The sequence below is a fragment of the Cyprinus carpio genome, chromosome A15, assembly GCF_018340385.1.
Source record: "Cyprinus carpio isolate SPL01 chromosome A15, ASM1834038v1, whole genome shotgun sequence".
Lineage (NCBI taxonomy): Eukaryota > Metazoa > Chordata > Actinopteri > Cypriniformes > Cyprinidae > Cyprinus > Cyprinus carpio.
This window is the reverse complement of record NC_056586.1, coordinates 20,640,862-20,664,554: the sequence shown is the minus strand read 5'-3', so window position 1 is coordinate 20,664,554 and position 23,693 is coordinate 20,640,862. Positions and strand designations below refer to the sequence as shown.

The following is a 23,693-nucleotide window of genomic DNA, read 5'->3' as shown; positions in this document are numbered from 1 at the left end:
GAGGCAAACAAAAGATGACTAAGTGGTAAGGAGTCTCAGCCCCTGGCTCTAAATTGGTCGGTTGGAGCAGTTTTAAATGAGTTTTGGTTGAGCCATTGATTGAGTGGCCGCGCACTTTAAATAAATAGCTGGTTGTGCAGTCCAGCGTCTGCAGGGAGGCGCGGTGCAAGCTTAATGCAGAATTTCGCTCCTGTCAACGGGAGGTCTATCTCGATGAATGGTTGAACTATTTCATGTGGATTTGGCTGCGATATTTTCTTTTTCTCTCGCCCCCTACCCCCCTTTCCCTTTAGGATGTGCTGGAATGCATCTCTCGTACACAGTGTTTCCATTAGAGCGCGACTCCAGGGCTGAGGGAGACCGCGGGGAGCAGCTCCTTCCCGGCGTCAGTTTCTCACCCATCTGGGATTCCCCTCCGTACAACTTTAGCTAACGTCTTAATGCGCGCAGTCCACCGCTGGTGCACTGCAAATAAACAGATCCGAGCTGCAGTGCTGCCTGCCTGCCTGCCTGCCAAACTATTGCGTCTTGAAGAGGGGAACGGTGAATGCATGGCTGCATCCAAACTTTAGCAAATGCTGATTTTATCTAGCGAAACAAAACACAAGATGCAGCTTTAAAGTGCTTCGAACCAAACAAATAAAACAAGCGTGACCATAGAAAGAAAAATGGCATAACTTTAAAGCACTTTCTCAATAAATAAATAATTAAAAATAAAAAAGATTCAATTTTAATGTGTTATTCTGTTCAAAGTGTTTATGAATGGCCATAAAACGCCAGGCATTTAAAAACCTCTGAAATGCTCCGATCAAGACAAGTTTTATAGTTATCGTAGGCTACGGGTCAATGAAGTGACGCGCATTTTCCTGATCTATTAGGTTAATTAAACACATTAAAATAAATTTAATAAGAGAGACAGTGACTTTAGTAAAAGTTTTATTAGATGATCATTGTGTTAAATGTAAGTTTAATATTTATGTTGTGCTTAAAGTCAAAAATGTTTAGTGGTGTAACTGTCCAGTGATTGCATATATATATATATAGAAAAGATGTTAGCATAGGTAGCTTGGTACAATCAGTTATTATTTATTTAAAAATAAAATCAGTAGGCAATTAAATTAAATGAATTAAAATGTTATTACTTAAAACATGTCCATCAATTAAAACAAGTCGTTTCCTATTAGTGTGACGTAAACGTGCAGGAAGCCACTTTGTTGTCATGTGACAAAAAAAAACATATATATACCATATAGAGAGGACCTCTTTACACCCTCATGAACCTGTGTCAAGTAGGCTATGTTGAGTCATTTTATATAGTAGACTATATAAGCCATCACATATATATTTTTTTATGAAATATGAAAGTGCACGTTTTGTTCGGGTCAAGAAATTGCGAAAAAAAGGCTATTCATTACCTAAAAACGTAGGCTATTTGAAATCTATATTTTTAACCAAAAAAAAAAAAAAGGTTGAAAACTTTCTGGACGTAATCATTTTGAAAATATTTTATTTTAGTATTGTTTACTTGTTACACCACATTTTCAGAGTCAAAGGTTAGCCTATATGATTACGAACATGGCACGTGTTTTAAACTTGATTGTTTTAAAATATTTCTCCTTAAAATCATCTCTGATATCTTTAGCAATTTGTCATTGATCCACGTGCAGTCAGCTGTGACATGTAGTTTAAACAAACACCAAAAATAAATAAATAAATAAAATCTACTATCTAAATGATAGTGCTTTTATTTAAGAGATTCATTATAGGGTCGGATTAAATTCAGTTTTATTGAATTCAATCATGGTTAAGCGTCGAGTTGCATTGTAGGTCGTTCGGGCGATTTTCTATTTGGAGGCAATACAACTGAATCGTTCATGTTCCATCTAGCAATTTGACGCCTTAATGTGTACGGCGTTGTGTGCAGCAATTTCGCAGCCGTGAAAAGAAATGACTCCCGGTCTCGGTAGCTCCACAGCTCCGCGCTTGACTGATGCGCGTCCCTCCAGAGAGAGAGAGAGAGAGCGCGCGAGCGAGAGGCGGGCAGTTCTCTAAATAATACAGTCTCTAGACTCCTCGAATCTATAGAATGAAACATGTGCCCATTCACATACTACCTGCAGGTTTTTCCTTCACATATGACATTAAACAACGTGTCAACAATGCAAAAAAATACAACTTCGTTCCTGAGGAAAGTGGAAAGTTTTCGTCTAGTTTTTAAACCCAGCTCACTACGCCATCTACCGGAGATGCGCGAAGTGACGCTTCAGGAGTTGCCCCTGCCCCGTGGGCTCTCTTACCCCGTGTTACCCCTGGCTTGGTACAGATCACACCGGCCCTTTTGTTTATCTGCTATCGCTTCCTCCTTTTCAGAACAATTCAGCTGAGGAGCCTCTATCACCAGCCTCCATCAGACCCCGGCGAGGCCAGGCAATCACTTTCCCAGATTACTTGTATTTAATACACAATGCATCATAAACCAAATCCCTCATCCTGACAGGGAGAAAATAGAACAGCTCATAGCTTGAGCTTTCCCAATTTATGGCTAAATTAAAAAGGCTTCCAACAATGGACAAGTCGAGGAATGGCAGGAAATCGATGCGCGGCGGACCGGGGTCTCTCTGCGGTTCTCAAGGAGCGCGGGGGTATGGGAATCTTTGACGAGGGCCGCCGTATTTACAACATGATTTTTCCTGTCCTTCCTCCGCTTCTGCCCTGCGATTTCATTTAACAATGGACATTATCTGAACCTTGAGTTCAATGTCAAAGATAGGCCAGGGAGACATATTCATCTTCATCAGAGTCATTAGAGTCCCGTCAATGGATTTGCGCTTCTTACATGCGCTGGACTCCAAGAGTCTTGAAGTTTCACTCTTAAAAATAAGGGACCAATGTAAAATGAGATCATTCAAGTTCTTTAGAAACTTAAAAAAAAAAAACAGGGTTAAGTGCTAAACCACTTGATGAATCTTTATTTTAAAATAGTTAAATACTAGATTTAAAATATAAATAATGCAAAACAAAACGTGAATAACCACATAATGTCGAAAAATGTATTGCACTAAAAAACATTTTATGGAAATGTTAAAATAGTAAGAAAAATATTTTCCTGCTCATAATAAACTTGAAGTTTTTTTTTCAATTCTTTTTTTTTTTTTTTTTTTTTTTTTTGTGAAATAATGCATTTGTTTTGTGTGAAGTGATGGGAGAGGATTTATTTATTTTTGTATCGTATTCAGTCGTGGGCTGTCTAGGGGCAGGTGTATTGTGCATGAGGGGAGAAAGAAGATTAAAAAGAAAAAAAAAAACTATTAGGCTATTTGAACAGTTAAGGTTTGTGTGTACTAAAGCTTAACCCAAATGTTAGTTCTTAAATTAGTCGTAATGTTAATTGCACGTCATTTAGTTTTAAAGAAACAACAGTGTTACACCTCAGTGCACTTTCACTTGCACGCTCCCTAGTTTTCGCGTACTTCCCCCGCGAGCAAAGCAAGCTGGGAGGGAAACCGCGGCTGATTTCGTGATTACTGGATGCCTTCATTAAAGCAGGGAAATTCGGGTCCATCCGCGAGCAGCCCCGTCCCGACCTCGCGCTGACCTCGCCTCACCGCGATCGTGGAGGAGCCTCGCGCAACTTCCCACCGGTGGACACGCGAGACAGGTCCCCCCTCCCCTCCTCCTCCTCCTCCTCTTCCTCCTCAGCGCATCTCCCTCGCATGGGACAAGAGAGGATCCACTCGAACGGGACAGACAGAGACACTCCTACACGTTCAGATCACTGAAGGTGGACGATCCTCGCCGTTCTTCTGTTCCTTTTCACGCTCTTTCAGTCGCTATCCGATGCCAGGAAGAGGGACAGTGAATAAAACCGACACCTGGGCACTTTCAACCGACGATTCGTGGAAGGACGGACTAAAGTTGGCCAAAGTTTTTGTCTGCGGGGAAAATTAGCGTGTCGTCCGCTTGATAAGAGCAAAACTAGAGGAGAGAGGAGGATTTTTTTTCTTCAGCAAGAGACACGGATACATGCCGCAAAACACAGCGGTCGCGTACGAGCTTTATTCGAGGCTGTTGTGAGTTTTTTGGAGCGGTGACTGATTCATTCTTCCCAGTGAGATTTCTTAAGGTAGGCGGTTTAAGTTCTTATATCAACGTTTCTCTCTGACAAGCCGCGAATTAATGGTCAAATAAAGTCCATTCATCCTTCACCTTTGAACTTGTTTAATTGTATCGAAACCAAGGGCTTTGGTTCTTTGCTCTGGAGCGGAACGCTTAAATGGAATGTGTGTCGCTAAGATCTCGAGCTTTTTATTATTATTATTATTTTCTTTGTCTAAAGATTTTGTAGCCTACTTTTGTAGTATTTTTTTGGGGAGGGGGGGGGTTCCTGAGTAACTGATTTTTATTTACTTTTCAGCTGAAACTTTTTTTCTCAGCAATATTTCACGTTTTGTTTATGTTTTAAACAATTATGTGCATCGTTTTCCAAATGAAACGAATTTAGTTCAATGAAAGATGCATTTTCATCACAAGAAAAGTTATTACAGCTGACAAATATGTCTAGTTTTACGAAACAAAAACAAAAACACATCGTTTTAAAAACATCTCTCTAGAAACATGAAATACAGTTTTGTTACATAGCTATGTACTGTCTGACATTTTGTTTTTATCTATTTATTTCAACAAATTATTATTTTATTATTTTTTTTATTATTTTTTTATTTTTTATTTTTGGAGGGGGCGTGTTTGCGTGCGGTGGATTTGTTTGGCCTTAAACTGCATCAACTCAAAGCCTAAATATTAAAGAAATGTTTAGTTTGCTCAGTTTTTCTCCGTTAATAATGTATTTGTATTCGTTACACTAAACGGAAAGAGCGAGAGAGAGTTTGTAGGGACTACAACGGTAGTTTGCAGCTCTGTGAAAGATAAACCCGTTATTTTCGTTTCGAGAGTTTTGGCAGAAAGCGCAGTGTGATGTGAAGACTGTTACTGGGCAGACTGAAAGACTGTGTCTTTGTTAAATATTTTTGACTTTGCAAAATCATTTTGTTTGCATTCCATTCTGCAATTTACACCCTTTTTAAAGCATTTCCATTTTACTTTTAAATGTATTGTAAAACCTTTAAATTGTATGCTATGGATATTTCCTGAAAAACTAAAGATAGACTAATTACTAAAAGTATATACATTTTATGTATATCATTTTTGTCTATTTCGCAAAACAATACTTTAAATTGAAAAAAGCACTGTGGTGTTGATGTGTAAAACTTACTTGAACAGATGCCAGTTAGCTGAGCCACTAGATGATGTTTAAGATGAAGTTAAGAATTTTGTTTTGTTTGTGACATTCGCTTGATGACTAAAAAGCTGTGAGTGAAGGAGAGAAGCAAAGTGTGCAAATAAGATGTTGTAAGAGAGTGTGTCTTAATAAGAGTGTGTGTGTGTGTGTGTCGATAAGATTGACTTATCTGTATTGCTGTTTTCTAAGCCTCAGTGGGTGGCATGAGATTTTAGTCATTTCACAGTAATCTGTAAAAGTTCAAGATCAAAGACTGATCTCTCTCTCTTCTCTTTCTCTCTCAGGGCGAGCAGACAGGTTTGGATGGGAGCGTGTGTGATAGCAGGAGCTGGCTAAAGCACGTCCAGATCTCTCCATCCACCCACCAACACAACCTCACAGCCTGCCAGATACATGAGCAGGTACGTGGAGAACACACACACACACTCTCAGAGCACCTGCATGGCCGACATAATGAAGTGTTTAAAGGTGTTTCTGCTATCTTTAATAGCAGATTCCTTCTGCATTCTCGTTCTCGTTCTATGTGTGTCACTGTTTTTTGGTCTTTTGTATCTTAGCTGTAGCGTGAAGGACCACAGGCTAGGATCACACACACACCCACACACACTCTCTCGGTCAAGCATGATGATAATCACACATTTTGTATCTTTGCACTCGGATATGAGGGATGACAAATTCCTGAATCCTTATGGAGTGAAAGACAGTTAGAAAGAGACTCTCAAAGAGAGAGAGAGAGAGAGAGAGAGAGAAGACAAAGAGAATGAGTCACATCCATAAATTCACAGCTTTTATTCACAGTATTTTACACACCACAAAATTTTACTGTTTACCTTTTATTTTTTTATTTTCTTCCTTAAAAGGTTGAACCAATTCTGTGAGGTTAGTTTGTCATTTTTGTGTGTTTAAAAGGCAGCTTTTAAAATGTAAAAGTTTTATGTCCATATTTGAAGAGAACGGAGTAGTCTTATTGGATTAAGATAAACTGGATTAAATGAGTTTCACTGAGTTATACTAAACTGAGTTGAGTTGGTCTGAATTGAACTGAGATTAAATTGAGTTGAGATGTACTGGATTTAACTGAGTTAAATCAAGTCGAGCTGGATTCAATTAAGATGAGCTGAGTTGAGCAGGATTCAACTTTTTTATTTTAGGTGAACGTTTTTGTTCTATTGAGTTAAGTTGGACTGAAATAAATTTATGTAAGGTAAACTGAGATCAAATAGATTAAGATTAGTTAAAGCAAAGTAGACTGGACTGGAATAAACTGAGATGAGTGGAGATGGACTGGGTCAAATTCAGACTGCATTGATCTGGACTCAAGTAGATTTAAATGGAGATTAGCTGGGTTGGATTGGGTTGAGTTGAAGTTTTGTTGTGCTTTCGTGAACCACTACACAGCACAGCAAGCTAAATCTAATGAAACAATAATTATGTGATCCGTTCATGCCATCAGGATTATTTTGGAGATCCCAAATCGCACAGTGAGATATTCAGTGAACCCAGCCATTATGAAATTAACTTACCGTTTGCCTGTCTACAGATAACAAAGAACTCTTGAAGCACCAGTCAGCCTTTTCAACTGAAATGACGTATGTTAAGGATTCATTCAAATGTTAAACAGGCCAGTTGTATTTTCCATATTCAACTTTGCAAAGTGAGATCCACTAGAAGAATCAAATCCAAACATTTCTCAATCTAAAGTGTGATTTTGATGTTTGATGAGTAATAAAAAAGCAGGACTGGGTCTAGATTTTCTAAATATTTTACTTTTCTAAAGGTTTACATAAAGAGAAACTAAAAGAAAGAGAGGAAGAGAACCTGTTCAGACAAAGCATTATGATATAGGCCATAATTGTTAAACTATGACACCTTGTCATAACAAAGAGTTGGGCTTAGACTTTATGGCTTCCGGCAACCCACATGTTTTTATAATCACACTGTACCTCCTTATAGCGACAAAACCTGGAGAGAGAGATACAAAAGACTGACCGTTATCAGTTTTCATAAAGAATAGATTTTGGCTGCGTGGAGGTGAAAGGATGTGTTCTTCTTTTTCCAGTCCCACTCTTTTTTTTGCACTGACAGCTTTCCTTAATTTATTATTTGAGGTATTATCTAGAATTGTTGGATGGATTTAGATCGTGTTGCTATTTAAAACTTAATTATTGTTATTTAAAACTGAGAAAAAAAGACAAGATTCACGCTAGATTCATCATTTTGATTAAGCTGTTTAACACTTAAATGTTCTTTGTTAAATGTTACCTAGAACAATTAGCATGAAGAAAATCCATGGCTGGACAGATATTGATCAACTTGGAAACAAGGAATGCTGATTGTCCGATTATTCCAGCTTATCACTCGTCACCTTTACACTGGACCTGGGGAAGGGGAAAGGGGGATTTCAGTGTGAGGCGTTGGTCTGTGTGAGAGTGTTTTTCATTCCTACAGTGCCGAACGAAGGATCTAATGGACCTGTTTATCAGGACATCAGTGGACTAACATCCGTTTCTCATAGACACTTACACAATAGAGCCGAGCTATGTGAGTGTATGTGTGTGCGGTGCTTGTATATGAAGTGACCTCTCTTACTTGGAGAGGAAGGTCTTAGACTGTTTGCTTCAGTAATTGCAGAAGTCAAGGTAACGATTATCTAGTGCACTTCTCAGTGCCCTCAAAGTCAAGTGCAAGTGCCTGTGTATCTTAAAGTCTTGGAAAGATAAGTCATAATGATAAACGTTTGATTTGTCTTCTGTGGTTTAGTATGGGTCCGAATTGGCAAGGATCATATTAATTCTCCATTTACACTGAGGTCTTGGTCAATGTGTTATTATAAGCCACTGAAAGTTAATAAGTTTACAACCTCCACTTATCAATTAACCTGAAACGAGTACAGACTAACCAAAACCCCATCACCTAAGAAAAAAAAAATAGGATTAAAATTTTAAGTTTTTTTTCTTCCAAGGTGTGTGTATTTTTTTATTTGCTGTTAGTATATTTACTGTTTATTTTTTATATTACATTTTATTACATTGTATTACATATTTAATTTTTTTTGTATTTGTATATATGTATTTATATGCATATACTTAATTTCATTTTACCTTTGGGAACAACCAGGGAGTGAGTGAGTGAGCAAGTATTATTTATTTTATTTTGTTTTGTTTTATTTTATTTTAAACTCTGCTATTATTTTTATTTTATGTTTTTACTTTTGGGAACGTCCAAGGATTTATGTATTTAGTTAGTAGTTATAGTAGATTTACTATATATTATACTACACAGTCCCAGCCACTAATATTAGCACCCTTAGTAAATATGAGCAAAAGTGGCTGTGAGAATAAATCTGCATCGTTTATCATTTTTATCTTTCATTCATAAAATTCACAAAATTCTAACCTATCACTGAAGTAAAACAATTGAAATAGGGGGAAAACTCACATTGTGAAATAAATGTTTTTCTCCAATGCATGTTGGCCACAATTATTGGCACCCCTAGAATTTTTTATGAGTAAAATATCTCTGAAGTATATTGCCATTCATATTTACATTTTTTTTAGCACACCAGGGTGACTAGGAGCATGAAATTCTCCAGCCATGACTTCCTGTTCCACAGGATTATAAATATGAGGAACACAAAGGCCAAATTCCCTTAATCATCCATCACAAAGAGTAAAACCAAAAAATATAGTTCTGATGTGCAGAACAAGATTGTTGAGCTTCACAAAATAGAAAGTGCCTGTAAGAAAATAGCTAAAGCATTGAAAATCCCCATTTCCACCATCAGGGCAAGAATTAAGAAGTTCCAATCAACTAAATCTGCCTGGAAGAAGACGTGTGTCTATTTTGTCCTAATGCACTATGAAGAGGAGAGATTGAGTGGCCAAAGACCCTCCAAGGCTCACAGCTGGAGAATTGAAAGATTAGTTTAGTCTTGGGGTGAGAAAGCCTAAAAAAAAAAGCCCTACATCACCACATGTTGTTCGGGAAGGTTTCAAGAAAAATCTTCTTGACTCATCCAAAAACAAACTCCAGCATATTCAGTTGTCAGACATGATTGGAACTTCGAATGGGACTGGCTTCTATGGTCACATGAAACTAAAAAAAAGAGCTTTTTGGCACCAAACCCACCAGATGGGTTTGGTGCAAACAGGGATAAAAAGTATCCCATGCCCACAGTTAAATATACTGCTGGATCTTTAATGTTGTTGGCCTATTTTTCTGCCAGAGGTCCTGGACATCTTGTTCAGATATTGGCATCATGGATCCTATCAAATAGCAACAGATAAAAAATCTAAACCAGACTGCCTCTGTTAGAATTCTTATAATTGGTCGTGGTTGGATCTTCCATCAGATCAATGATCCAAAACAAACATCAAAATCAACACAAAAATGTGTCACTGTGCACAAAATGAAACTTCTGCCATGGCTGTCTCAGTTCCCTGACCTGAACCCTGTAGAAAATGAGTGAGATGAACTGAAGAGAAGAGAAGCTGTGAATCTGAAGGATCTGGAGTGATTCTGTATGAAGATCTCTTTTCAGGTGTTTTCCAAACTCATCAGGCATTATATGAGAAAACTCAGAGCTGTTATCTTGGGAAAATGACGTTGCAATAATTGGGTGCCAATAATAGTGGCCAACATGAACTAGAGAAAAAAAATTATTTCATTCCAGCCCCCACCCACTTTGCATTGTTTTACTTCAAAGATAGGTGAGAATTTTGTGAATTCTTTGAATGAAAGCTCAAAAAGATAAACGATGCAGATTTATTTTCACAGCCACCTTTGCTCATATTTGCCAAGGGTGCCAATATTAGTGTTTGGGACTGTTTTTAAACATCCAGAGTGAATTTGTCATATCTAGTAATGTTGTAAGCTGTAGTAACATTGTCCTGATATTTAACGTTCTGTTGTGCTTACCACTCAAAAGTCCTCCCGATAATACGCATTCATCCTCAGAACAGTGTGTGTGAGTGTGTGCACACACACTTCTGTGGCATCTGAAAATATTTGCAGGTTGGCACTGAAGAATCAGTCCATGGCCCAGAATGGGTTGCCAGGAGTGATGCCCAGTAAACTCCCCTGATCTCTGTGCTTGGCTGGCTTGCTGTGTCCTCAACCAACAAGTTGTATGAGTGTGTGTTCCCGTATCATTCATCCCATGGGCCCTCACACCGCGTTTGAACAGCTCTGCCTTTGTCTCATACTCACAATATTATTGTGGCCCTTTGCTCCCTGTCTTTGTGTGATAAAAACACACACACATACACTCACAGAAAGAGGGTCGGTTGTGACATTACAAGTACAAGATATCAGAGATCTGCAGGAAGGCACCAGAAGGGGTAGACGGGCCGTGAAAGTGTGTGAGAGAGACTCTGTTCTCATGTTGTCTTGAGGGTCCTGTTAGTTCCCTGTATTCTCCTGTTAAACAATAGAGCAGGACTCAGTCCCTCCGTGTCCCCCAAAGCCCGCTGGGTCTTGTACACACACATACACACACACACACACACATAATGACCATGGCGTTTCCAAGGGGTCTCCACCTCACTGTTGCCTTTATCATGTTATCAGCGGTTTTTGTGTGTGTCTGTCTGCTTGTGTGACATCTCTAATAAGAATGCTCAAATGTCACCACCGGACTTAACAGGAAGTGAGCCGTCTAATGCCTTCAAGGCTTGCCAAAAATAACACCATCCAAATAACACAACTGTTTCTCCAACTACCTATTGTGTTCACGCAGGAAGTGTGTGTGTGTGTCAAACAGATAGGTCTCCATTCGGATTCTTTAACACCGTCTCTTTCAAACACGCATGCTCAAGCTCAAATTCCCATCATTGTTTGTCCATCAAATTGTATTGTCATTCCTTTTTTATTTCACATGCTCGTAAAAATATAGACAGTTACACCATTTGGAAAATACTGAGGATCTGATCAAATAAAGTTGTAATTGTCATAAAATAAAATACTAAACTGACATTAAAATATGATTTGTTAGTGGTGTAAAGTTTGAGGTTTTTTTTTTATGAGATAATAGTCATTAAAATTCATCAAAATGTTTTTGTTGAATAGAACATAGTATGTTTTCGAACAACTTGGCTTATGAATTAACATAATATTTTTTAATATAGAAATTTTGGTAAAATTGTAGATGACTTTAATTTGGCTTTTGCTTAATACATCCTTGCTGAATATCTTTTCTTCAAAAAAAAAAAAACTGAAATATTAAACACTAAACAGTAGTGTATCAGTATTCTGTCCCATGTTAAATGTCTGCCTCTCTCTCTAGATCTTTTACCGTGTGGTCCGAGAGGTCCAGCCGGGTGAGGAACTCTTACTGTTCATGAAGGCTGAGGAGTTTTCATGTGAGACCATGGCTCCAGACATACACGGTGAGTTTGCACTCATACACACAAACACACACACAGACACACATTTGCTAACTCACTCGTTTTGTTGTCCTGTAGAGGAGCGTCAGTACCGTTGTGAGGACTGTGACCTGAACTTTGAGTCTGGTTCAGAGCTGCTGGACCATCAGAAGCATGCATGCGGTACCCCGCCTTCATCCGGCTTCAAGCTGTCTAAGCAGGGTCTGCCCAGCACCGCAGACGATCCTGATCTTGACCCACTGCACTTCCACACTCACCCCCTGAACTTACCCCATTCCCCACAGGAGTGTAAGGAGTGTGAGCAGGTCTTTCCTGATGCCCAGAGGTTAGAACACTCTATTTTATTTTATTTTATTTTATTTCAGGGACAAATCTCAAGATTAATATTGTAACAGAATTAGATTAAAGTGAAATTTCAACTGTAATCCCTTTTCTATGACTACAGACTAACTCTGGCCCGAACCCAAACATTATTTTCATTTTTTTTTTTTTATACATGTTTCTGCCAAAACAAAAAACACAATCAAATCTGATATTTCTGTCTTTCTCTTTTTCTGTCTGTTTCTCAGTCTGGACACTCACTCTCTGTCTCACTCCGATGAGAGGGAATATAAGTGTGATCAGTGTCCAAAGGCCTTCAACTGGAAATCAAACCTGATTCGCCACCAGATGTCACATGACAGCGGCAAGCATTATGAATGTGAAAACTGCTCAAAGGTAGAGTCCAGACATTAAAAAAGACTTGCAAAAACTGGCATCTCTTACTGTAGCTCAGCTTCTGTTACCTCAAACCCAACAGTAATTCCATCATAGAAAATAAGGTGATAAATACAATTAATAAAAAGTGACTATCTATATAATCATGTATATTTAGGATTGCAAAATAAATAGCCTTATCAACATAAAAATGGAGAAGAACAATATTTGTTGTTGACTTCAAAGGTTGTATGTCCAGTTTGAGCAAATTCATAAGCGTGGACCTATAGATGTCAGCGTTTGTTTACAACCACGTTTTTGTTTATTTTTGTACAATAATCAGTTCTGGTACTTTTGGATTGCCACTTTGATGTCCAGTCAAAACCAGTTGAGATGCACTCCAATATATCACACTGTCTGTAGACTGTGTATGTAAACTTTGTCCCTGTATCTCTATCTTTACCCAGCAGGTGTTCACAGACCCCAGTAACTTACAGAGGCACATCCGCTCTCAGCACGTGGGGGCGCGAGCTCACGCCTGCCCCGACTGCGGCAAGACCTTCGCCACCTCCTCGGGCCTTAAACAACACAAACACATCCACTCTTCCGTCAAGCCCTTCATATGTAAGTCACTCAGACCCTTCATATGTAAGTCTGCATGCTTTCTACTCTGAACACCACACCGCAGAGCTGGAGAGCTCCAGCGTCCTTTTGAAATTCTCGCCAAATTTCGAATCTTTGATTCTAGATAGGTCCACTCCACTTTCTAATTTGCTCAACTGGTATTTAAAGACAAGTATACCTTCAATGCATTGTAACTTGCATTGGATAGAAAGTGTCCACCAAATGAATGAATATAAATAGATTTAAATCTGTTTTTGAGACTGGTGGAGCTCTCCGGCTGGCCTGGGTTATCCGGCACTTATGTTGATGTTAGATCTGTCTATAATCCTTATCGTGCACTTTTTAAAGTCAACATGAAACAGCATTTCCAACCCATGTTACTTCCAAAATGTGACACATTTCACAGAAAAACTGAATATTCCGTTAGAAAAAAAAAATTTCATTTGCCTGGAATTTACTGGATTGTGAAAAGTTGCAGTCAGAAAACTGAGGTTGTTTTAGAGATTAAGTTTATATATATTAGTGCTGTCAAACTATTTAATCGCGATTAATCGCATCCAAAATAAATGTGTTTACAAATAATTTTTTGTGTGTGTGTACAGTACTGTGTATATTTATATGTGTATATATAACTACACACATACATACATTTATATATTTGAGAACTAAATGTAATATATTTATATTTATATATAATATAAATCATATATAATTATGAATATAAGCGTAAATATTTCTTACATTTATACATGTATTTATATACATAGTACACACACACATATTATGTAAACAAACTTTTGTTTTGGATCCGATTAATTGATTTGACAACACTTCAATAATAGGGTCAATTTTGATTTCATGTTGTCTTTAACATGAGGTACTGAGGAGCAATAACTGAAAATTATATTGATATTATATATCAATTATTATTAGTATTATTAATAATAATTAGTATTAGTATGTAATTTTTATTCTTCTTCTTCTTATTATTATTATGTGTATCTAATTAACATTAATATTAAGGAATATTAATCTTTAATTTAATAAATATGTGTTATTCTGTTTGTTTGCTGTAACTTAAATTGCTTCTTTTACAGGCTATTTGATGTACTGTATTTATTGACTGTGCATGTGTGTGTTTGTAAGTGTCTCTGTCTGTGTACACTCCATTTATGCTGTGGTGTGTGATGGTTCATTTTCCAACATCTGACTCTTTTGATTTTCGGTCAAACCTAGAGTAAATGTTACTGACAATATTATACAGTACATAGCAGCATAGTCATGTTCTTATAATCCTATCAATCTTTGAAACGCACAGTTTACCCTACATTTCCTTACAATGCATGTCAGTACAGCACCTCTGCACTCTTGATTTCAATGTATGACCTCTGACCTCCGACCTCATACGTGACTGACCTCAATTCTTAATCGCATCCTGCATGAAGAGCTCACATGCCCCTCATATAACGATTTAAACATCTTAAACCGCACTGCGACCTCTGAACTTTGCACGATTGAACCTCATGCATTGACCCTCGAAGTGCTGATCCCACACAGCTCGTGTAGACGTTACCCCCCCACCACCACCACCACATATCAGACAGTAACTAGCTTGCTAACTCTGGCCATTCCAGGAAAATCACTACCACATGCAGGCCGACTCATACAGAGACATTTACAGCAATCAGCATTTGAACAAGCGCAGTTAACAACACTTAATGACCTCGCAACAACACACACACACCGAAATACACCACACACATGCACTTTTATGCATACACAGGCAAATATACACTCTGTAACCAAGTGAGCCTTATTGAGTCTTATTTTTATCATTTGTTAACATACTTACATTTCAATTCAATACTGAAAGGTATTGCTAAAATATAATTCAGTCAGTTTGTACTTAGTTTCATCATTCCAAATTAGGCACTTATGAGGTTTCAACTCAGTTAGGATTGGCTCCTTAGAAGGCAGTATACAGTGAGCTGGCTCACTAGGTTTTGAAACAGACCCATAAACTCACTTGTGTCTTCGTTTGCATGTATGTGTTCATATACTTCATTCCGGATTTGTTACTGAAACAAACACTGACAAAAATATTGTTAATTATGCTAAACTAAAAGAGAAAATCTTTCTTTTACATAAACACTCATACACATTTGTTTTACTACTGGCTGTTCACCACTGCGGAATGTGTTTATAATATTTTGATATGGTTTATTAAGACCTGACAAAACACAGTACTCTGAAGTGCCCACAGATCTTCCCTCACATACACCGCAGATTTCACACCTGTTCATCCAAGTGTGTCCAGTTGTTCACAATTATATAAGCAATGTGTGTGCGTATTCCTGAATGTATGAAATCCAAGCAGTATGTGTGTGAACAAAAAAATAAAACACCATGAACTCTTAAAGTGATAGTTCACCAAAAATAAAAAATTCTGTCATTAATTCTCCCTTGTGTTGTTCCAAAACTGAAAGCATTTCATATGCAAAAGTAAAAATATACAATATACAGAGAAGAAATTGTTGAATAAAGTCGTTATTTTTGGTTTATATGTGCACAAAAAAAAGTATTCTCGTAGCTTCATAACATTAAGTTTGAACCACTGATGTCACATGGACTATGTTATCGATGTTCTTACTACCTTTCTGGGCCATAAAACATTCCAGTTTCGTTGCAGTCTATGGAGGGTCAGAAAGCTCACAGATTTCATCAAAAATATCTTAATTTGTTTTCTGAAGATGAACAAAGGTCTTACGGGTTTGGAACGACATGAGGGTGAGTGTATGAGTACATGACAGAATTTTCATTTTTGGGAGAACTAACCTTTTAAGTAATCCTTTTACCCTGCACTAATATTTACATCCCATCTCTTGATCAGTCTGTTTGAGTGACCGACTCTGTAAACACACATCATGGTACAACATCCTCTCTTTCCGCACCTCACACCTCATACAGTCCGACAGGGATTAGCAAACCCACCCTGCTAGACTCCCTAACTTCCATAAATTTAGAAAACGTTACATTTGCAATAGGATATGTGATTATGATGAGAAATGCGAGTGGTTAAAAGGCTTAATTTCACACTAGAGGTGTTAGATTGGTAATGTATAGGGGGATTTTATCACTTTCAGAGTGTGCATTAGGGATTTTACAGTATACACTGCTGTGAGGACTGAGTGTGTGTGCAGTGACATGAGTTTAGGATTCATCGTGAGTTTTAAGAATGTTGTTTTACGATTGAATATTGTGTAATGATGTGAGATGTATGTGTGTTTATAATAGACAGAGACGTCGCTTGGTCCATGGGAACGGACCTGCGGGAGAGGATTCATTCAACTCTGTTTCCTTCTCACGCTTAAAATAGAGCCATTGTGATGTCCTTGTCTGTGTGTGTGTGTGTGTGTGTGTGTGTGTGCGCGCACCTGCGTTTGACATTGCATTCTTTTATCTGCCATCCTTGCTTGTCCTGCATTTTTGTTTGTTTTGTTTGCATTTTTGAATGAATGTATGTGTGGCATGCCTAAACTGATCATTCTTTTCCACGGTATGTCCATGTCTCACTGTCTCTAGGTGAGGTCTGCCACAAATCTTACACACAGTTCTCCAATCTGTGCCGCCACAAACGCATGCACGCGGACTGTCGCACTCAGATCAAGTGCAAAGACTGCGGCCAGATGTTTAGCACCACGTCGTCCCTAAACAAGCATCGGCGCTTCTGTGAGGGTAAAAACCATTTTGCTGCTGCTGCGGGAGGATTGTTTGCCCAGGGCATGGCCCTCCCTGGCACCCCTGGCCTAGACAAGTCCGCACTGGCTGGAATGAGCCATGGGAGTCCTGGTTTAGCAGACTATTTTGGGACGAACCGGCACCATAGTGGGCTGACATTCCCAGCAGCCCCTCCAGCCTTCCCATTCAGTTTTCCAGGGCTTTTTCCATCAGGACTTTACCACCGGCCCCCTATAATCCCATCCAGGTCACCCATTAATGGCCCTCCGAGTGGTGAACTACGAAAGAGTCCGCTGCTGTCCTCACCCATCTCTGGGTCGCATGACCTCTTGAAGAGTTTACGCAAGGATTCGTTCAACGGGGAGAGCGTGGAGCGTCAGAGGGAAGGATCTGTCTCCAAACCAAGGCACGGCGGGAAGATGAGCGACCAGTCAGAGAGTAGCGATCTGGACGACGTCAGCACTCCGAGCGGGAGTGAGCTGGAAAGCACTTCAGGTTCAGAGTTGGACAGCGAAGCAGAAAGTGACCGGGAACGGGTGCGAGTGCGGGAGAACGGGAAGGGCCCAAAAAGGAAGTCAAGTGGGTTCAGTGATGCCCAAAGCCCAACTCTTGTCAGCTCCAGTAGTAGTAGCAACACCAATAACGGAAAAGACTTCCCTGTGCCGGGGCTCCTTCCATCATCTTTGGACGAGCAAACGGCTGTTTCCGGTGCCGTTAATGACTCGATAAAGGCTATTGCCTCCATTGCTGAGAAATACTTTGGTTCAACTGGACTTGCAGGCCTGCAAGACAAAAAAGTTGGGGCATTGCCATACCCTTCCATGTTCCCTCTGTCTTTCTTTCCTGCCTTCTCTCCATCAGTCTATCCTTTCCCTGAAAGGGAGCAACTTAGACCCCCAGGCCACAAAGGGGAGCCAGAAAGCCCCCCAGTTGAGGGTAAAAAACTTCAGGGCAGAAACGCTGAATCACCTTTTGACCTCACCACCAAGAGGAAGGAAGAACGTCTTGCAGCCACCTGCACCCCTTTGAAACCGGAAGCCTCACATGTACAGTCAGCCAACCAGGATCAACCGCTGGACCTGAGTCTTGGTGGGCGAACTCTAGGAAAGAGTGTAAGAGGGGAGGAGTTAAAAAAGAACCCTGTCTTTGGTGAGGAGAGGGTAGAACCGGAGCCACCTAAGGCCGACCCTTCCCTCCAACATGCAAGACCTACGCCTTTCTTCATGGATCCCATTTACAGGTACTGTCAATCACATGTCCATCCTACTGTGTTAGCGTAATGGAATAGACTTAGTTTGGTTAAACTTGCCCTGAGAACTGATAGAAGTTTAATATCAGCAGGGTTGAGAAAAGAAAGATGAACGATCCTTTCGAAGTCCTCAAGGACAAGTATATGCGGCCGGCTCCTGGATTTCTTTTCCACCCACAGGTGAGATTTGTGTGAATATTTTCCCACTGCTAACTCAATTTTATTTTATCACCTCATCCCTACAGTCCTGCAAAAATCATTAGCCTATTTTCAAGTGCCTCTTTCGTGCATGTTCCAGACTCAAATAAAAAGTACTGCATGTGCACCTTGACCAGTTTTAAAGCTTTCTCATCAGTTATTTCAAAAAAGTTTTGTACCCACTAGTGGTACAGAAAGGTGGTGTGCAGAATTGTCAAACATCTTACTTTACTCACAAAATAACATTACAATAACATATAATTATTTTTGCAATATACTCATTTGGTTTAGTGCCGCTAATGGTACAGAAACGGCTTACAGCTGCTTTAAAATAAGTTCAGCACATTAACCAAATTCAAAGCAATTTTAAATACAAACATAACATTACTTGTCCCATTGAATGAATTTCTACTGTTGACAAAATAACTACTCATGATGCTAGTATTGACGTAATAGCTACAGTATGTTGGCAGTAGCTTTACAGGGCCCCAGTGTTTTAGCATTAGCATCGCGACTCCCATGTTCCTCCGTGTGGTTCTTTTACTGAGTGATTAGATCCAGATGTGAGATTCAGACACGGTGGGAGTTTTGTGACACGTCTCTGTGTGGGTGTCTTTGATTATGATGTCACAATATGATACCCAGTTAAACTGCCAGACACTGACCCATATCCCTGGATGGAGACTATGTATAAGTGTGCCTGTGTGTGTTTGTTGTAAATCTGTGTGATTTATGTTTATGAGTGATTTTGTCAAGAGTGTAAGTGTGTGGTTTAGTGACTGAGTGTCTATGTAACCTCATTAGTGTGTATTAAATAACCTGTCTGCTTTATGTCATTGTATGTTCGCTATCAGTGTTCTGTAAAAATAATACATAGTTCTCATATAAACCCACACACACACACGTCTGGTACACATATAGGCCCTGAAACACTCATAGACGCTCACTGGTGTAGTGTTTTATTGGCTGTTTCAGGACAGTGTTTTATGGGCTGTTTCATTGGCCTGATTTATTCCCTGTGTATGCTTTGTGTCTGCGCAAGATAATATCCATATGTCCCTCAGACACTGCCTAACGAGGTGACCTATCAGCATCCACTTTGTTGCACTATGCTCACTGGACTCTCTAAATGGCTCCAGGGATGCTATTGACAGCACAGATGTGTTATGGGAAATGCAGTTTTAAATCTACTGTATTAGTGTGATGCTAAGCAGTAGAGAACAATTCAAACTTTGGGAGATTAAGTGGATTGTGGGAGAGAAAAAATAAAGAAATAGTTAATTTAATTTAGTTATATTTATTATATTCATATTTTACTGTATTAAATATATATATTTTTAAATCTGTATAATTGAAAATAAATAATTATCAATAAATTATAAATATAATTTCTTTTCTTACATCACATTTTTCTTCCATTATAAGATAAGATAAGATAAGATAAGATAAGATAAGATAAGATAAGATAAGATAAGATAAGATAAGATAAGATAATTATCTGTGTGGGATGTTTACCTTTACTAAACATCACATTGCAAAATCACACACAATCAGTCTGATTCTTGATTTTGATTTGCTGTTTCCCTTCTGTCCTGCCCCCAGTTTCGCATGCCTGATCAGAGAACATGGGTAAGTTACTCCAAATCGAGTCATTCATGTGCTTTCACCACACACGCACACACACACACACACACACACACACACACACACACACACACACACACACACACACACACAGGCTTAATGATTTGATGCTACTCATACACACACCTAACTTTGCAACATGTACCCACAATGCAGCTCACTATTAGCATGACATGATAAGATGTAATGCATGGCTCAAACAAACAAATGCATGGACCAAATCACACCTAAAACAGGTCCAAAGTCATTTCCATTCAGGGAAGATCCTTATTTATTAAGTAAACCATCTTTTATACTTTTTTTGCGTGATCTGTTCAATGCATGACAACTGATTGATTCGTTTTTGGAATTTAGTCCCATAAAACAGAACATTTGAACTAGCCTTCAAATGAAACACTCTCTGGTTGAACATTAGAAGAATGTCTTTTGTCTGTGCCGGTGTGAATAAATCTGCTGTGTTCATGTGTCATTTGGTGCATGCATGTCTCCACTCTTGTGTGCCAGTGTGTGTGTTAACCAGACAGAACAGTTGTTATTTCTGATGGCTACCCCTGATAATGCAGTGAATGTGAGTGAATGCGATTATTTACACAGAGAGAGTAACAGACCACAGCTCTGATTTGGGGTGGCGACACTCCCGTACGGCATCGCATCACTGGAGGGGTAACAGTCTCTCTGGGACCCTCTCTGAGTGTGTGTGATAGCACAAGGGGGTTTTCCAAACCCAAGACATCTGGTACCCTGATAAGATCAACAATTGAAAAGCTCTTGCTAATGAAGGCCCTCTCAGACACACACTACTGAGAATGGGCAGCTCAACAGCTGCCCTACCACAGAGAGGGTGAAGGCTACTTAGAAATCCAGGAAGTCCAGTCGTTGTCGATCACAGATTTCTTTGTACTTAGTTGTTACAGCAATCATAGAGATACCAATCTATGGTAATATGTTTAGACTTCAAGTACCAATCAAAATGGCTATAAAATATGCATGTGTGTGTATTTTTGACCTAGACACACTTGGTGGACAAAATCTGTCCCAGTGGAATGTTTTATTGCGCTTTCATAGCTCAAAAGACTTAATGGAGACATAATGGAGTCTGATATGTTTCATGTAACTTCGCTTCTCTGATGTTTCTCCTAAAATTCCTAGGGAGAAATGAAAATAGACACAAATGAGTCAATTGTTGACATGCAGTAAGATCTTAAAGCTATAAAACTGATTTTGATAGCACAGTGCAGATCATTTGGTCTTGGACGTATGTGATGAGAAAAAAAATGAACTCATTAAAACTGACTTTTATTTGCAGACTTTCAATCAGAGCACAGTTTGAGATATTGTTGTCACATGAAATTACTATGGTATTTTTCTCTGGAGAAAAATCATAGGAGGAGGAAAAGTAGGTCTCCATTTGGTCTACTATCAGTAGAGATATTGGAGAGATATTCCAATGACTGTTATTATTGACAAAGTATTTTGTGTGCTCATTTAGATGATTTGATTACTAGATGTTTGCTCAAAGATTATGACGGTTGTGCTTTAGTTGTCGGGCAGAAAAATGACTGTTTTGTTGAGTTGGAAATGCTAATAGAGTGTTAGCTTTGCATTAGTAGAGACAACACATCTCTTTGTCCATCTCTCCCTCCTTCTCTCTGTCAGTGATTTATGGAGAGAGGGAGAGAGAGTTGGGGTATCCCTAATCAAACAGGTCTGACACTTCACATCCTCCCAGAGGATGTGAGCCTGACATTCCAATAGAGAACTTTAACTCCAAGCTGTCATTCCTCGTCAAATGTCCAAATTATCTTGAGTCGATCTTTCTCTCTTTCAGTGCCTCTCCTTTATCATAATACTTGTAAATTTAAAGAATTATCCTGTTTCTTTCTTTGATATTTCTTCTAAGAAAACACGTAATCCATCTCATATCTGCAAAATAAAGTCAAAGATCTCGCTGTGATCTATATTTATCATCAGTTTCAACCATTTGTGTATATTTTGTTCTTTCCTACATACATAACAGAACAGATTACTCGGTCTTGGAGGAGCTTGATGAGAAATGTTTGAGTTTGTTTTGAGATCTTTGACTTTGGATTGGGATACCTGAAAGTCTGAGTGGAGTTTGAGATCAAGCAGGAGCTGGAGACTTCAGCACAAGTCCCCACTGACTCTCCATTGCTGTCCAGAAGAAACGTCTTTCTTTCTTAGAGCATTCTTTGAATATTTTCTGCAGAAAGAAACCAACATTTCTTTGTGTGTTTATGCAAGTCCATGTGTGTGTATCATGTATGTCCTTCACTGTGAATCAGGACTGAGTTGTCACCAAAACCCGAAATAAGAAAACGGGAAAATTCAATACACACATGAAATAATGCAAATCCACTCAGCTTTCTGAAAGGCCTCACTGTTGTGCTGCGGTTGATAGGCCCGCTCGCGTACAGGGACCCCCTTGGCCCCCCTCCCCCAGCTCCGCCCCCTCCCTCTACTTCCTATGATATCATTATTACTGCTGTCTCAGCCTTGATCAGTAATGTCAACATCTTTCATATTGACGAATGTGCTGTCTGCTCATATTGTGCACTGAATGCTTTATGGCCTACATAGGACATGAATCACTCCTGCTCTTTACACACACACACACACACACACACACACACACATTCAGGCCTTATGTTGTTTTCATTCTCTGGCTGACACACACATGTAGCTCCATCCACTTTGAGAGTGTGTCCATTTCTGATGAAAGCAACTGTTAGGTTTAATTAGTGAATTGGCAGCGGTTCTTATCCGCTTGAATCTCTGTGTGTGCGCACATGTGTGGTCCATCTTATAACGTGCATTGTTAGTTGAGTTTGTGCGCCAAAATTGGACATTACAAATCAGCGAAAGCATTTCACACTGTTATCCCAGAGTGGAAGTTCACGGTCAACATTTTGCCCTGCACATCTGTGGTAGAATGCAACTCCACATCAATAAATGAGATAAATCAATAACACAGTGGGAATGTGTGTCCTTAAAGACCTCACAGTGAGGTAATAAAACTTTTCTCTATCTCTCGCAGATGTCCGCGATTGAAAACATGGCCGAAAAGCTGGAATCCTTTGGCTCTTTGAAGCCAGACGGCGGTGACATCATGCGTTCCGTTCCCTCCATGTTCGACTTCCGGGCTCCGCCCACTACCCTTCCTGAGACATTGTTACGCAAAGGCAAAGAGCGCTACACCTGCAGGTAACAATCACTTTCTCCTAGCACATTATGAACATATCTTATTAAAAACACTTGAATTATCTACTTTTCGAATGTCACGAGTGAAACAAACGAAACGAAACAAATAACTAAACAAACATATCTTAAAAAAATAAATAACAAAACTAAGAAAACTGTATAGTAACTAAACAAACAAATCTAAAAAGGATTATATAGGAAGGAAATGACTAAAACTAAGCAAATTCGATAGAAACTAAAACAATTAAAAAAAAACATTATATAGTAATTAAACAAACAGAAAAAAAATATAATAAGCAAGCAAAACACATTTTAATTATAAACTTCATTTTATAGTGCAGTGGTTTCACTATGTAGAAATAACATTAGTATTAGTGCTGTCACAGTATCAGATTTTCACTATAGGATTATCAGGGCCAAAAGAATCTTTGACAACTTTATTGTCCTGATACCTACTAATATATATATATATATATATATATATATATATATATATATATATATATATATATATATAATATTTTAAATATTGCAGTTATTGTTAACACTGGTATATTGTGACACCCTTAATTAAGATGAACTAAAGCATAATAAACTTTTGTTTATGTTTTGTTATTTCATTAATAAGATGTTTAAGTAAACATTT

General features: G+C 38.7%; 1 protein-coding gene across 16 annotated transcripts in view; it reads left to right on the top strand.

Moving 5' to 3' along the window:
- LOC109103380 (MDS1 and EVI1 complex locus protein EVI1-A-like) overlaps positions 1–23,693 on the top strand; it is a 151,979-nt gene that overhangs the window by 121,578 nt on the left and 6,708 nt on the right. For 3 of the 16 annotated variants that reach the window (XM_042771509.1, XM_042771498.1, XM_042771495.1), the window contains 9 exons: positions 5,581–5,697; positions 11,580–11,682; positions 11,758–12,004; positions 12,249–12,396; positions 12,843–13,023; positions 16,582–17,977; positions 18,076–18,166; positions 19,787–19,813; positions 22,884–23,050. In XM_042771509.1, coding sequence (XP_042627443.1) covers positions 5,581–5,697; positions 11,580–11,682; positions 11,758–12,004; positions 12,249–12,396; positions 12,843–13,023; positions 16,582–17,977; positions 18,076–18,166; positions 19,787–19,813; positions 22,884–23,050 — 2,477 coding nt within the window. Of the gene's footprint in view, positions 1–3,287; positions 4,124–5,580; positions 5,698–11,579; positions 11,683–11,757; positions 12,005–12,248; positions 12,397–12,842; positions 13,024–16,581; positions 17,978–18,075; positions 18,167–19,786; positions 19,814–22,883; positions 23,051–23,693 lie in introns of those variants that run through there. The other 13 variants (XM_042771510.1, XM_042771504.1, XM_042771497.1 and 10 more) reach the window with 13 other exon arrangements.